At 39.1% G+C, this 15,598-nt stretch overlaps 1 protein-coding gene across 10 annotated transcripts in view; it reads right to left on the bottom strand.

Moving 5' to 3' along the window:
- CEP162 (centrosomal protein 162) overlaps nt 1–15,598 on the bottom strand; it is a 95,228-nt gene that overhangs the window by 14,631 nt on the left and 64,999 nt on the right. For all 10 annotated transcript variants that reach the window (XM_081529772.1, XM_081529777.1, XM_081529771.1 and 7 more), the window contains 6 exons: nt 14,722–14,885; nt 13,349–13,453; nt 10,821–11,033; nt 9,057–9,706; nt 4,996–5,137; nt 3,817–3,915 (listed from right to left, as the gene is read on the bottom strand). In XM_081529772.1, the coding sequence (XP_081385898.1) occupies nt 3,817–3,915; nt 4,996–5,137; nt 9,057–9,706; nt 10,821–11,033; nt 13,349–13,453; nt 14,722–14,885 (1,373 nt within the window). The remainder of the gene's footprint in view (nt 1–3,816; nt 3,916–4,995; nt 5,138–9,056; nt 9,707–10,820; nt 11,034–13,348; nt 13,454–14,721; nt 14,886–15,598) is intronic.

Below are 15,598 nucleotides of genomic sequence, written 5' to 3'. Positions count from 1 at the left end.
ATATAAGCAAATTAAATCAGTGGCAAATCTAAATAGTTTAAATGTAGGACATCCTGGATACCACCAGTGACCAAATAAATAAACAGACCTTAATGGAGATGACTAACAGAAAGGTTGGGGAGATGCTGTACATACCATGCCGTGGTGATGAGTGGTGAGCAAAAAAAATCTTGTCTGAAAACAAAATAGTAAAAAACAAACCCCTGCAAACAAAAAACTACCCCCAAAACAAAACAAGCAATGATTATTGAACTAAGAAAATTGTCAGAGGCACTGTCACACATGTATTAGTCAAATATCACTTCATCCTCTACGAACACTTTAATGATTGAAAAATGACTGAGTTTGTTTTTAGACCACCTTTCCAGTCACCATTATCTTGTGACCACAGGTAACCCACTCTGGGTACACCAGGAAAGTTCTAGTCTATAGGAAGGAGCAGCTGAGGGAATGACAATTCTAATATGATATGCCGCGGTGGAAAGATGCGTGCACAGTAAGGTGGTGAGTGAGGGACTCGTAACCTGAAGGAGAGGTGGCTGCAGGATTCTCAATCGGAGGCAGCTGTGTCTGAACTGAGTCTTAAAGGACACACAGTAATGAGTTATGGCAGCATCGTGGGCTAGGTGTTATGCTAAGTACTTTACAAATATTGACTCAGTTCATCTTTTTTATCAGAACTTACATTTGTTTGTGCTCTCATTAACCAAACAAAATATAAGCTCCGTGAAAACTGGGATTTTGTCTTTGTTCTCTTCAGTTTTCCTAGATCCTACAGCTGTGCACAGCAGAGAGTAGGTGCTTAACAATTACCCATGAATAAATCAATGGAGTTACCTTTCAAAGATTAAACATTCATTTGTAAATTACATAAATTCAGAGATTTGGTTCTAGACAAAGAGTAGAGATAACGTTCCTTCATTTGTACCTCTTAAAAAGCACCTTTAAGAGTATAATTAAAGTTAAGTCTTTAAAAAAATTCTTATATTTTAGTGAATTTTTAGTGAATATGTCCATTGGAGGCAACTGGATACATAAGGAAAGATGCATGATCAAAAGTGTTTCCTGCTTTAAAACACACACACATACACACACCTCAATATCCCTGGGACCAAACAACATCCAAAATGTATACTGTCTAAAGTTCTTATCATATCCATTTGCTAAATAATCCAAACACCTCAAAAAAAGAGAAAGGTGTGAGGTTAAAAAAAATGCTTCCTGCTACTCGAATAGTATAGAAAAACCTGGCAACAACCTCAATGTCCAATGATAGGAGACTGGTAAAAAAGTAAAGTAACTGAGAGCCTTGAACCTGGAGAGGCTCTGAGTCCTATGCTGGTACTTCAGTTATGGCCTGGTAACCTCAGGTTACTTTAGCCACCTGATGAGAGAAGCAACTCACTGGAAAAGACCTTGATGCTGGGAAAGAGTGAGGGCAGAGGAAAAGGGGGCAACAGAGGATGAGATGGTTGGATGGCATCACTGACTCAATGGATGTGAGCTTGAGCAAACTCAGGGAGATAGTGAAGGACAGGGAAGCCTGGCGTGCTGCAGTTCATGAGGTCACAAAGAGTCGGATGTGACTTAGGGACTGAATAACCACCACCACCTCAGGTAAGTTATTTCATTTTTCTTAGCATCAGTTTCTTCATATATAAAATGGGAATAATAGTACCCACTCTTTTGGGTTATTGTGAGAACCACACAGAACACTTAACACAGTGCCTAGTATATAGAAAACCCTTAATATACAGTAACTATCATTATTACAATTTTGACTATTATAAAACGTAGGTTCAAGTAAATATTTAGCCATACAGTGATCATAAGCCACCCCTGGTACTGTAGATACAGGCTAGGAAATAGCTTCACTTAGGTATGGAAATCAAACCAGAAATCCTGCCCAACTGTACTCAGTCAGTAGCATTCCTCTTGCCCCAACTTCAGAGCTCAGGCAGTAATTTTTTTTTTTTAATTGTAATTGTTAGTCACTCAGTCGTGCCCGACTCTTTGTGACCCCATGGACTGCAGCCCACCAGGCTCCTGTGTCCACGGGATTTTCCAGGCAAGGATACTGGAGTGGGTTGCCATTTCCTTCTCCAGGGGATCTTCCCAACCCAGGGATCGAACCTGGGTCTCCTGTACTGCAGGCAGATTCTTTACCGACTGAGCTACAAGGGAAGCCCTAATGGCCCCGCCCAAAAATAGACCCTGAAAGCAAGCACCACACAGCCAAGGATACGATCAGCAGACACCAAGAAACTCAAGCTGAGCTGACTGGTGAAGAACCATCTCTGCCAAAGCAAACCTGACTCAAATGCACAGATAATCAATGCGGGAATCAAGGATCACAAAAAAATCAGGGTAAATATGACACCATCAAAGGAACCTAAAAAGGTCCAATAACTGACTTGAATTATGTTGAAAAAATTGAAATTACTCAGTTTTTTCTTATGGCTCTATGAAACTGCTTTAAAAAACAAGCAGTCAAAAAACAGAATTCACCACTTTTGATATCATACATAGTGTGCTTTCACTCGAGGCCATGGTGTAGTAAACGACAGCAACACATTTCCTAAACAACCAGAGAAACCAGTCAATATACGAAACAACTATTTTCAAGCACTGGCTAATAGCACTGCAGGACTGTAATTCATGAGAGAAGGGAAACAAACAAGATGCGCTCTATGGTGACCTAGTGTGTTGGCTGGAGGCAATTTTGGAATCACTAGAAACAGTAACCTGTATTCCCACTGGCCTGAGATGAAATGATTCATAACACACAGGACATCAGAGAGGACCTTTAGAGGGTTATCAGTGGTGGGAATAAATAAGCCCTGTTAAAACAGCTATTATAAGTACAGTCCATATCAAAAGGCGGATTGTCATTAGCTTTATTCAAGGAATGAAGTGATTTCCTTAGTCTTCTAGTTAAACAGGGTTGGAAATCATGTGTTTCAGCTTTCCTATTTTCAAAATATTTAGCTATTCCCAAACTAAGAACACGGTAACTTGACCAAAATGGATCTTCCTCTTCATCTGGCAAACATGAACATGTATTTCCTTTTACTGTTTTCCTAAAAATTTTACTTCAGGTCTGTGAGGTTCTGTAAGTTTATCACTTATACAACAAAGCTGATGTATATTTTTGACAATGAAAAGTATGCACAGTGTTCAACTACAGTCCTTCAACTCCTAGAACAAGATGTTTAAGTGCATAGTTGTGTGACTGTGGAGTATTCTACATTAATCTTTCCATGATGCAATTTGGTTGTATGTTTTGCTTTTATCATGTGATTTAATAAGCCCTTGAATAAAAAAAAAGATGTATAAGTTTCAAAGAATAGAATGCACAGTTTATTCGATTTTTCATACTTTCTAGAATCAAAAGGATCTCAGAGTAATCAAAATGTTGAGTTTCCAGAAAGATCTATTTCTTGTAATGGTATTGCTTTTGATGATCCACCAATACTGTCATAATAATTTACTTACCTTTTTCTTAACTAAATTAAATAATCTTACTACTTATTGCAGAAATGGCCTTAACTATACAATTTTACCTCCTAAAAAAATCAAAACAACCAAACCAAACCTGCCCCATTTCCCCACTCCCCAGAAAATCTTAACCAATACAAACATAAATAATTTAATTGATATTTGAGCTTCATCTGGGGAAATATTAATATTTTCTTGACATGACAGACATTTCTGAGTTATCTCCATTTGTACATTTAACTTAAAAAATTATGCAGGACTATATGATTGAAATGGCTAAGAAGCTTATGTTAGCCCAATATTTTGGTTATTTCTTACCTCTTTCTGTAGGATTTCTTCTCGAACTTGAGAAACTACCAGAGACTCCTGTTTACTCTGCAGCTCGTTGACTTGATTTTGAAAATGTTTTATAAGTACCTAGGAAATTATGTTAGCAGTACTGAGTTAGCCAAGTTTTTCCATGAACATTTGAAAAATATAGGAAAGTGAACTAATGACCTTTGTATGTATTAAAAAAATTAAAAGGATCCTATTTTAAAATTGCCTGAATCTAACAATAATGTTTTTACATATAAGAAAATTTACAGTAATTTCATATCTCATATCTTGTCCATGCTCAAACTTCTACAACTGATGGATTTCTTTTTAATTAAGATGCTGTTAAATTATTATGGGTGGGAGAGGTGGTCATGAGAGAATTAATTCTTAAAGTTCCCCCCCTCTACCCAGTTTGGTTTTTAAAATTAAAACCTACAAAAAAGATGAAGAGCACATGGAACATGCATATATTCTTCAACTTGAATTACTCACTGCTAATGTTTTGCCATATTTCTTTTTTCTTAGATACCTTATTTGAAAGTAAGTTCAAAGTTCTCTTTTAATGATTTTTTTTCAACTTGCAAAAGCCACAGAAGACAGGCCACATAGTTGACATTGGTAAATACTACAAGTTGACATTTATACTATTCAAGAAGGATGACACACTTGAGGAAATGCAGATGAACTGTCAACATGCCCTGTCATAATTCTCAGATGACTATGCTTCATATTGACTAGAATTATGTACGTGTCTGTTCATTACTTTATCCCCCGTGCCTGAATGGCTAGGAAACATTATTTAATGAAAAACAGGAAAGAAGAGTGACTTGTCAGTTTGGGGTGAAGGGAGATGGTTCAACACAGGTTCAAGTGCTAAGGTCCTAATCACATTCAATTTATCCCTGAACCACCTATTACAACCTACTTAGGAGAAGGACTATTTGAGAAATACAGGGACAAAATTGCAAAAACACTTATTTAGATGTATAACAGTAAAGTTGAATAGTTAAACACATGTATGGTAAGGGTGTCAAATCCTATTAAAAAAAAAAGCAACAATAATTTCTCATTTCTATCACCAACCTCAAGCAGTGAAGTTAAGTACTTCCAGATACTTTGGCAACGATCTTGAAAAAAAAAAAAATCACATTACAGTCAAAGTTTATTAAAGTCACCTACCTCCTGAGTTGCTATTTTACGACTTAGTTCAGCTACTTTGGAAGCAGAATTTTCAACTGCATTTTGGCAAAGGAGTTTCTCTATTTCCCTCTGATGAGATGCTTTGAGAGATGTGATGTGTGCTACAGTTTCTTCCTTGAACCTTTAGAGCAAACGAAAGAAAACCACACATAAAAGTGGTTCTTCAACCTCTAACTCAGTTAGCCTATCAATAGTATAAGAAGCCTGGAGATTAAAGTAAACGGAGAGAAGGCACCAGTATCTACTGCACTGTGCTCAGTGCTTTAGACACTACTGCCTAGGAATTCTTACAGCCACTCCATGAGCTTGCTCTTACTTACTCAATTTTATAAAGGCAAACTTGAGTGTAGGAAAGAGTGATATGTCTGGGGTCCTAGGTCAGTAAATTGTAGAGCTGAGGTTTGAGCCCAGCAGAGCTGGACACCACCACCAGCCTGGGACACTTTGAGAGAAACAAAGGCTATAAATGTTGTCTGGATTTTAGGCAAAGAGCTTGTTATTTTACCTTTTAAGATAAACTCAGATTTATTGCCCCAATTCTTTAGATTCTCAAATGCTTTGTCTCTAGGCAACTCTCACCAGTTTTCGGCCCATGCATAACTGCAGGGCTAGGTCCAGGTTGTGCGAATAAAATGATCTTTGTTGTAATTCTTAGGACATAAGGTAGTCTGAACCTAATTGGACCATTAAATGTGAGAGACTGCTCATTTGTCTCTGTGACAAAATTTATGCATTTAGCGGCAGTTCAGTAAATGGTAAAGTTATGACTAAAAAGCGGGATATTTCTTACAGATAAACATTTCCTCTCTTATTGGAAAAATTATTAAAAAATGACACAATTTTATTGAAAGCAGATATTTAGCAGTCACTGTTGATACTTATTAATATGGCAAGTCCCAAACTATAAATAAACATATCAGTTGCTTATTTGACTATATGAATACTTCTTCACTGAAACAGTGTTATTAAGGTCCTCGGACAAGCATAAAAGTCTAAAGTACCCATGATATAACTGAACTATAGTAAACAAAAAAAAAAACAGCCAAAAGAAGAAAGGTTACTTTTCACATCTCTGGTTCAGAGCTGCCTGAGAAACAGACTAACAACACTAAAAAATTATAAATTATGTCTATGAAAATTTATAGGAAAATCTGAATTTTAAATTATTTTTGGAGATGTCACTTTGCTAACAAAGGTCCAGATAGTCAAAGCTATGGTTTTTCCAGTAGTACTGTATAGATGTGAGAGTTGAACCATAAAGAAGGCTGAGCACTGAAGAACTGATGCTTTCAAACTGGTGCTGGAGAAGACTCTTCCTAGTCTCTTGGACAGCAAGGAAATCAAACCAGTCAATCCTAAAAGAAATCAACCCTGAATATTCATTGGAAGGACTGATGCTGAAGCTCCAATACTTTGGCCACCTGATGCAAAGAGCTGACTCATGAGAAAAGATCCTGATACTGGGAAAGATGGAGGGCAGGAGGAGGAGGAGATGACAGAGGATAAGATGGCTGGATGGCATCACCGCCTCAATGGACATGAATCTGAGCAAACTCCAAGAGATAGTGAAGGACAGGGAAGCCTGGTGTGCTGCAGTCCATGGCGTCACAATGAGACAGACATGACTGAAGACTAAACAACACGATTCCTTTCAACTGGCTTCATTACTACTATCATGTTCAGGACAAAGAATCAAGGTTTCAAACTGGAAGTGATACAACTGCCATGATGGCTCAATCAGATGTGGCTGCCTATCAATCAATAAGCATTTGTTAGGTGCTTCTTCTGCTTACTCTCCCTGCACTCTGCCAGGTCCTCTCTCTTCCTTCATTCAGGCACTCACTACTCATTCTGATGCTTCCAACTCTGGGTTTCTTAATTTAGTCAAGTGTGTGTGTGTGTTCAGTCGTGTCCAACTCTTTGCAACCCCATGGATTATAGCCCGCCAGGCTCCTCTGTCCGTGGGATTTCCCAGGCAAGAACACTGGAGTCAGTTGCCGTTCCCTTCTCCAGGGCCATTTCCCAACCCAGGTATCGAATCTGTGTCTCCTGGAGTGGCAGGTGAATTCTTTACTACTGAGCCATCTGGGAAGCCCTAGTCAAGTGTATTGAAATTCTAATCTCTGAAGGGCATAATGTTATATATTCTCAATATGTTATATAACTTCCTAGTTAATATGTTGCTTCACAAACATTAAACTACACGTTTTAAACACTCTAAACCTTACGTTGAACTTCATATTCAGATCTATTATTGCCTACAAGTTGCAAAATAAGTATAACCTTACATCAGTTCTCATGAAGCTGTAAGGTGGTGTATGACAGTGCTTTCCTGGTACCTAAGTTATACCGGAGTTGGAGGTGGGAGCAGGAAATTTCTAAGAAGCTCTGGGTAATATTTTTCCTAGAAAATGAAACATGAATGAGCAAAAGGCAGGGAAGAAACTTGGCAAGTAACACAACTCTGATAGAGCAGGGTTAGAATGGTGTTGGGACTTGAGATGCCAGGGACAGAAATTTAGTCTTGATGTTTGAAGAAACTTGGGAGTCACTGGAGGACAGTGATTCAGACAGAGGAGTACTAAAGAATATTAATGATTTTTAAGCAAGATGATCAGGGGAGACAGAAACTGAAATCAGGGAGATCAGGGTGGGCCAACTGCCTAGTAAACCAAGTGGGCCACACTAACAAAAGGAGGAAGAAAGCAAAATAAGTACTTATAAGGAAGCACTCCACAGACTGCCAACCCAAGGAATAAAGGTGGTAAAGCTGGGCCTGGAAATTGAAAAAGTATGGCCACAGACAGTGACAGGGATGCTGGAAGGGGGGATTACTTTACATGTAAAAAAGAGGGGAAAAAAAGTTGAAATACTACTGATTCCAAGAGGAACAATCCAATAAATTTTCAGATTTAACATCTGAACTCAGGGAAGAAAATAAGACTTGAAAAAGTAAAATCTAGGAGTCAGGGTCATAGAAGCCATGAAGAATGGATGAGTTTAGCAAAGAAGAAGGAGCATAGAACAGACAGTCAAAACCCAAACACTTTGTAACAACGTCAGATTTTTGAGGCAGGAGAATGAAAAGGAATCAGGAGTCACTTAAAAGCAGCAGAAAAGGAGCTTTATTGAGAGCTGACATGTCATGGAGATTAAGGGAGGAACCCTTTCAGGAAAGGCAGTGTAGTCAACACTGTCTCCACAGTGTCAATGGAGAAAACGCCACTGACTGAGAAACGTTGTTCTCCAGAGACCAGCGTCAACAGTGTGAGGACGAGACCATGCTTAGAGGAAGTCAGGGGGAAAAACAAGGAGAGGCGACCTGTGGGAAATCTGGTCCTGAAAGGCAGAAAGAGGACCAGAACTTGGTTTGATTGGGTGAAAAAGATGTAAGCCTCAGAGGAGACAGACAGGAGATGGTTCTTGGAGATTTTGAGAAAGAAAGGGATTAAGTACAGAAGTTCTACAAGGCATGAACAGATGTGATCACAAGATTAATTTGAAGAGTTATTTTGGAAAAGAGCACCGTTTCCTCTTAGGATATCAACTGGTTTTAACAAGAGCTGTTTTCTGACAGCCATCTGCCTACCACAACCATAAATTTGTAGAGATGAGTCAGCTTACTAACACCATTTGGATATGTGCAGAGAAACAAGACTGGGCAGGAAGGACGGGGTTCACATGAAGATCCCAGTTCATCAGATTCTCGGCTTGCAACAGGTAGGAGATCCAACCCTCAAACAGATCTACACTTAGCCATGTTATACAGCTTCTTAAACTTTGGTTTGTGAATTTGGTTCAGGGGGCTTCCTGCTGGCTCAGATGGTACAGAATCTGCCTGCAGTGCAGGAGAACCAGGTTCAATCCATGGGGTCGGGGAAGATCTCCTGGAGAAGGAAATGCCATGTTATATAGGTTCTTAAATTTTGGTTTGTGAATTTAGTTCAGGGTCAAACTAATTACCCAGCGGAAATACATCTTAAGATTTAAAAATTTTTCTTTCTATGTCTCTACATACTGACAAATTCACTTATTTTTACCTTTTCATGGTGTTTTCAAATTGATTCACTGCAGCTTCAGATTGCATCTTCAGCTCATTCCCCTCCACAGTTAACCTCGCCACTTCATTTTTCAACCTGCAGTTTTCTTGTAAAACCTCTGAAACGTGGGAATCAGTAAAAGTATGTGGTTGGTAAAGCTTGCCCTCCAGGGTTCCGGAGGAGTCAGCATTTCCTTTGCCAGGGTGCAGACCATCTTTCTTCACCCTTTTGGCAGTCATCTCCTCTCGAGCCTTACAGTGCTGGTTAGAGAGCATCTTTCTCCTCTCCTTCTGAAGCCGCTCCACAGTTTTGGAAAGATCCTGTATCTCTCTCCCCTTGGCAGCCAACTCCTCATTGAGCCTGACAAGTTTAGCTTTAGAGTGAGCCTGTTCCACCTGGAACTCTATGGACTGGAAATCTTTATCATCCTTCTCAGTCTTCTTGAGTTCCAAGTCAGCCTTCTGATGTTTAAGAACATCTATTTCAGCTTCAAGGTTTCTTACAGTGATTTGATGGGCTTCCTTAACATCATCCAGTTCCTTCTCCAGTGCTTTAGCCCTTGAGGAGTTGTCCTGTTGGTTTTGGGCTGCCTCCTTCAATTTGCAAGCAAGTAACTGCTCCTGTTCCTCCAGTCTCTGCTCATACTGAATCTGCAGAAAAGATTCCATGCAACAACAGACCACTGCTAAACGCTTCATTAGTTACCAAAGCCCTGAACTCTCCCAGGCCCTGCCTTTTCAGGGACCCACCATATATTCTGATGCCTCCAAGTCCACGCTCCTTGAGCCAGTCAAATGTGCTGAAGTCCTAATCTTTGATGGGGATCCCATTACATATTCTAAATATATGTTATATAATTTCATAATGCTGTATGTTGTTTCATAACATTAAATTACACATTTTTGTACATTAAAACTTATTTTAAGTCTCACCATTACTGTGTACCCTTCTCTATGCAAACTGACAAACTATTCTCCTTGAGGATAAATAGGGAAAGCAGTTGGGGATACTGAGGTCTATAAGAAATAGCACATTTTCAATGTCTTAATATCAATTTAGAAATTTCACCGAAGTCAGACTAGAAATTGCATACTGGAGCTAAGATTAACAAAAATAACCTAACAGTCCAGGCCAAGGAGGGAGGCATGATAAGAGTTTTGTTCATTCATTCAATGAATATTTACTGAGCTACAACTGCCGGCACTGCATCAGACCCTACAGATAAATTCAGTTCCTGCGTTCCAACAGTTCATAGCCTGGTGAGGAGAGTGACACGGCAAGTTTCAATGTCCATTCAATGTGGTAATGGGGCTATGAACACACAGCAGAGAGGATGAGGTACCCAAGTGTGTCTGGAGGCCTTGAGGGAAGGGGAGATGGCAGAGAGAGAGCACATTCAAGTTCAGCCTTGAGGGATGTGTGTAAATTTGGGGATAAGTGGAAACAGGGCTATTTCAGAAGTAGGAAGAGCACATGTGAAGGTAACAGAACACTTGATGTGCACTGGGAATCAGAAATGAAAGGAAGAAGTGGCCAAAAATGAGCAGGGGCAAAAGTGGGATGAGATAGGGACTGGAAAAAGGAAAAAGTTGGGAAAATTTAGACAGATCAAAAGGGAGGGGTTGGAATTCATTCCTCTATTTGGTCTCTGCACCGCTCCCCGCCGCCCCATCCCAAGACATACTCTTCTGTCTCGTTCTAAGAAGCTCTCAGCTCCCATGGCACACCTCAGAGCCCCACCTCCATGGCTAACCTGGCACTTACCTTCATTTTCTGAAACTGCTGTTCCATGGTACGAAGGCTTTTCTTTGCTTCTTCATCTCTGCCCTCCAGATCAGCTTCTAGTTTTTTTATCCTTTTTTCCATAAACTCCACTGTATTTCTATCTGCTATATCACCAGCTGCTGATGCAGCCAGTATTAAAGCTGGCAAAGAATTGGGGTATCGTCTCTTTAGAATTCCTTCCATTTCCTTAACCTAGTGAAATATTGTAGTATGCATTTAAAGTCACATATATATTAAAATTAAGCAGTTTAATGTACACATTTAGATTATATTAGCCATGTTTAGGTTTCAAAGAGATGTTTATATCACATCTCAAGACTAAATCAAATGTACAGTAGCACAAATTTCAAATTTTCTAATCTAGATTATCTGATTAAAAAACACTAGAGTATACTGTCTAATTTAGTTTAACTGATTAATTTACAGAAACCCTCTTATATTTATTTGAAATCAATCTTGTGACTTCCTATTATACTCCTCAATCTAAATCTCTGCCTCACTGGTAAAACAGGAAGAAAACAATACTGATTTCATGGTGTTCATGCAATTAAGTGAGGATCAGATGACATTTATCTCAGTGAAGTGATTAGCATAGTGGCCAGCATGTGATGAGGGCCTGATAATGGTTTTATTATGCTGGTCTCAAAAATCACTTTTCCTAAGGCAAAATGGATGGCTCAAAATCCTGTTTCTAGACTATTAGTCCTAGTAGGTACTTAAAGGTAACACCATTTGCAAAGTTAACAGCAAACATTTCCATACCTGAAGACTGCTTCCACATTCATAAATGTACACAGATATGTACATCGATATGTACATAAATGTACACAGATGCCAAGTGGAATATATCCAGATATAAATACTGATTAATTTCATCTGCAAAATTTTCAGTTTTCCTTTCTCTAGTATTAAAAATCTAGATTATGTAAGCATATAAAGGTATACATACATTCTATGTATATTAAAGAGAGACCATATTTGGCAGAAAACAACAAAATTTTTACTCTTATACGTTTGGTTCCACAGTATTCTCTTAAAATTAAGTCATCTAGTGCAGAAGTGGTTCCTTTGGTCTTTTCTCGCAATTCTGGATGGCTTCTCCTACATGAGCTAATCTAAGTCTTAAGCACTGGGAAAAAAAAGTCAAACAATCCTGGACCATAGTTATTTCAGAATATTTCTAGCTCTTCAAACCACCTCTTTCCTCTTCTTTTTGTAGCCACTGAACCAAACTACCAAATCACACCTTTTAATCTAACAGGTCCTGTAAAACTAACAAAGTTCATTTTTTGCCCATTTTCCTTCTTCTTCTAAAATGGGGATAATATTCAGCCCAGCGATGACCTCACAGTTTCAGGTTTGTGATGGAATAATAGCTGTACATCTAAGTGTCACAACTACAGCATCATGTGCCCTTATGAACAGGGCTGGAAATTCTAATTTTGTTTTAATATTTAATTACGAATACAAACACTACATTACAGAAGGTTTTAAAAACATAAGGAAAAAGTTAATTAGTATTCCTGCTTACAAAATAACTACTTCAATGAAAAAGAAAAAACTTTATCCTAATAAGCGTCACTATACAGTTTTTGAAAAAAGTCTCCCAGCCACACTGACCATGACATAAGTATTTCTAAGTCTAAACAGTGACAGAGGAGCCTGGCGGACTACAGTCCACAAGGTTGCAAACAGTTGGACATGACTGAGTGTGCACACACACAAGCAGTGTGAGCAAGAGCTCAAAATTGTGGCCAGCTCTCTGGGAGGCTGGACGTTCGGTTTCCAGAGCGTCCCACAAGACTTCCCAAGCACTACTAACATGCTCCCAACTGGAGGGTCTCCTACCCTGTCCTCCTCTCTCACCTATCCTTCTTCAGGAGAAAGGATCCTAGCTCTACACCCAGAGTGTCAAAGTTCTGTTTCTTTTTGGATGTCAAATAGAGTTGGGATGCAATGGCACCCCACTCCAGTACTCTTGCCTGGAAAATCCCATGGACAGAGAAGCCTGGTAGGCTACAGTCCATGGGGTCGCTAAGAGTCGGACACGACTGAGCGACTTCACTTCCACTTTTCCCTTTCATGCATTGGAGAAGGAAATGGCAACCCACTCCAGTATTCTTGCCTGGAGAATCCCAGGGACAGCGGAGCCTGGTGGGCTGCCGTCTATGGGGTCGCACAGAGTCGGACACGACTGAAGCGACTTAGCCGAGAGTTGGGATGCAAACAATCTTTCATCAGTAGGTCTACTACCTAATGAGACACATGACTCTAAAAATTTTATTCATAGAACCGCATATTATATAAAATGATTTTGTTTCCTGCTTTTTATTGTTACTTTGAATACTGTATTCAAAGTTGAACGCAGAGGCAGTTCTATATGAAAATGAATGAAGAACACCAAAAGCTTGCAAGTTGACTATATCGTATAGGAACGTCTAAAACAAACAAATAAAAATGCACTGTATATTAAAATATCTTAATAAAACTTTACCCTGAACACACACCTGTCGCTCTAGATCCTGAATTTTTTTGGTATCAGCTGCTTTTTCTTTTAAACGTATCTTCTGCTGGATGGATGGATTTCCAGATTCAGCTTTCAGCTTCTCAACCTACCAATAAGTAAAGACCATGTTAAGAAACATACACTTGAAACACAGCAGAGAGACCTCGAGAGGGAAGCACGATGGGAGTTCATTTTAGGGCACTGTGCTGGAGACACAGAGCGCAAACAAGAAGAGCCAGACCCCTGCTTTCATGGGGCTCATGTCCTAATGGAAGAGAGCTCTGATGCGCTAATGAAGTAAATAAGGAACTTCTGAGCATGACAAGTACTACAAAGAAAATAAAGAGAAAGAATGAGAAAGAGTGAGTCAGAGGAGGGCAGGACTGGTAGCTACATTATATAAAGAGGTCAGGAAGATCTTCCTGGGGAGTAGAAATCAGAGCTGAAACAAAGGAAGAGTGAGACATGGGAAGAATGCAGGCCAGGCCACTTCAGGCCAAAGTGACAAGTGGACTGGGCTCAGCATGCTCAGAACCAGAAGGAGGTCTGCTGTGGCTGGAGGAGAGTGACTGGGGAAGGGCAGTACAGATAGGGCTGGAGAGGCAGGGCACATTCAGACCACATGGGGACCTCACAGGCTGTGGTAAGGAGCTTGGATTTACAATCATGCCTTAGTTACGGGAGGGGTGGGCCGGGCACTAGCTCCCAATCCCCAGAGATACTAAGATCCAAGGATGCTCAAGCCCCTTGTACAAAATGGTGTAGAATCTGCATGTAACTCCTGTATACTTTAAGTCATCTCTACATTGGGCTTCCCTGGTGGCTCAGATAATAAAGAATCTGCTCACAATGCAGGAGACTCGGGCTCAATCCCTGGGTCAGGAAGGTCCCTTGGAGAAGGAAATGGCAAACTCCAGTATTCTTCCCTGGAGAATTCCATGGACAGAGGAGCCTGGCAGGCCACATACAGGCCATGAGGTCGTAAAGAGTCAGACATGACTAAGCAACTTTCACTTTTTTCCTGTATACTTTAAATTATATCTAGATTATTTATATTACCTAAAACAATGTAAACGCTATGAAAATAGTTGCCATTGCACAGCAAATCCTGCTTTTTGACATTCTGTTTTTTTCTAATATTTTTAATCCACAGTTGGTTGAATCTGCTGGATAGGGAACTTGTGGATACAGAGAGCTGCCTGTATTCTCAGTTTAATCTAAAATAGACTACACAAATAAACACAAACCAAAGTCAACCTGACCACTGTAATTAACAGAATTTCAAGTATATTGATTCAATAACACAAGCCTATGACAGAGTGTTGAGGATAACAGGGTTCATCTATAGAAATACATTCTGAAATGATCTATTACCTCAAGTTTCAGCTTCTCAATTTCTTCATTTGCTTCTTTAAGCCGAACTGCATCTTTATCTAGAAGTTCCTGATTTTCAGCATACCACTGTAATCTTTTTTGCAGACGACTGATTTCCTGTTTATGGGTTTCTTCTATAATTTTTATTTCATATAATTTTTCACCTATAAGATCAAGTAATTCAATAACTCGATTATAATTTTTCAAAATGTGGAAATAAACTAAATTAAAAGATTTTAAATGAAAACCAATGCCTCTCTAATGAAAGCATTATTAAGAAAGAGGCAAAAAAACTTTTTTTGTAAGGTTGTGTCCACTTTAGTGTATTAGTGAAGGAAGATGAAGACTGTGCTCATAGTCTACATCATCAAACTTGTAGCAAAGTTGGCATCTAGAAATTCTTGATTAATAGTTTTTCCAATGATTTTCATTATAAAAGTAAAGTCATTTCTATGAAAATAAATGTCAGATTCAATAGATTGGGCCTTTCCATTTCTTTACCTATGAATCTGTCAGGACCCAGCTCAAATGCCCCTCTTCTCTGAAATCCTCATTAGCATCCTCATGTTTATTTCTAATTTTTTTAATATTAAACTTTCCTGCTTTCTTATTTTACTCCTCTTTGTTTTCCCTGGTGAGGTACGCCATATCCATCTTTGTGTTTTCTACAACACAGTACAAAATTGGCAAATACTTGAGAGCATATGTTTCAGACTCAGAGATAAAAAGAGGGACTATACCTTGAAAAGTCATAGTCTACCTGAGATGAACTAAGTATGTGATGCCACAAATTCAAATACATGATTTTCTTTGATCTTGTAATCACTGATGCTAAAACCAATCAAATGCACATACCTATTAATAACTAATATTTTAA

This window comes from Giraffa tippelskirchi, chromosome 9, assembly GCF_054371585.1.
Source record: "Giraffa tippelskirchi isolate mGirTip1 chromosome 9, T2T-mGirTip1v1.2.pri, whole genome shotgun sequence".
NCBI lineage: Eukaryota > Metazoa > Chordata > Mammalia > Artiodactyla > Giraffidae > Giraffa > Giraffa tippelskirchi.
The sequence above is the reverse complement of the archived record's forward strand: the minus strand, read 5'-3'. Positions and strand labels throughout refer to the sequence as shown.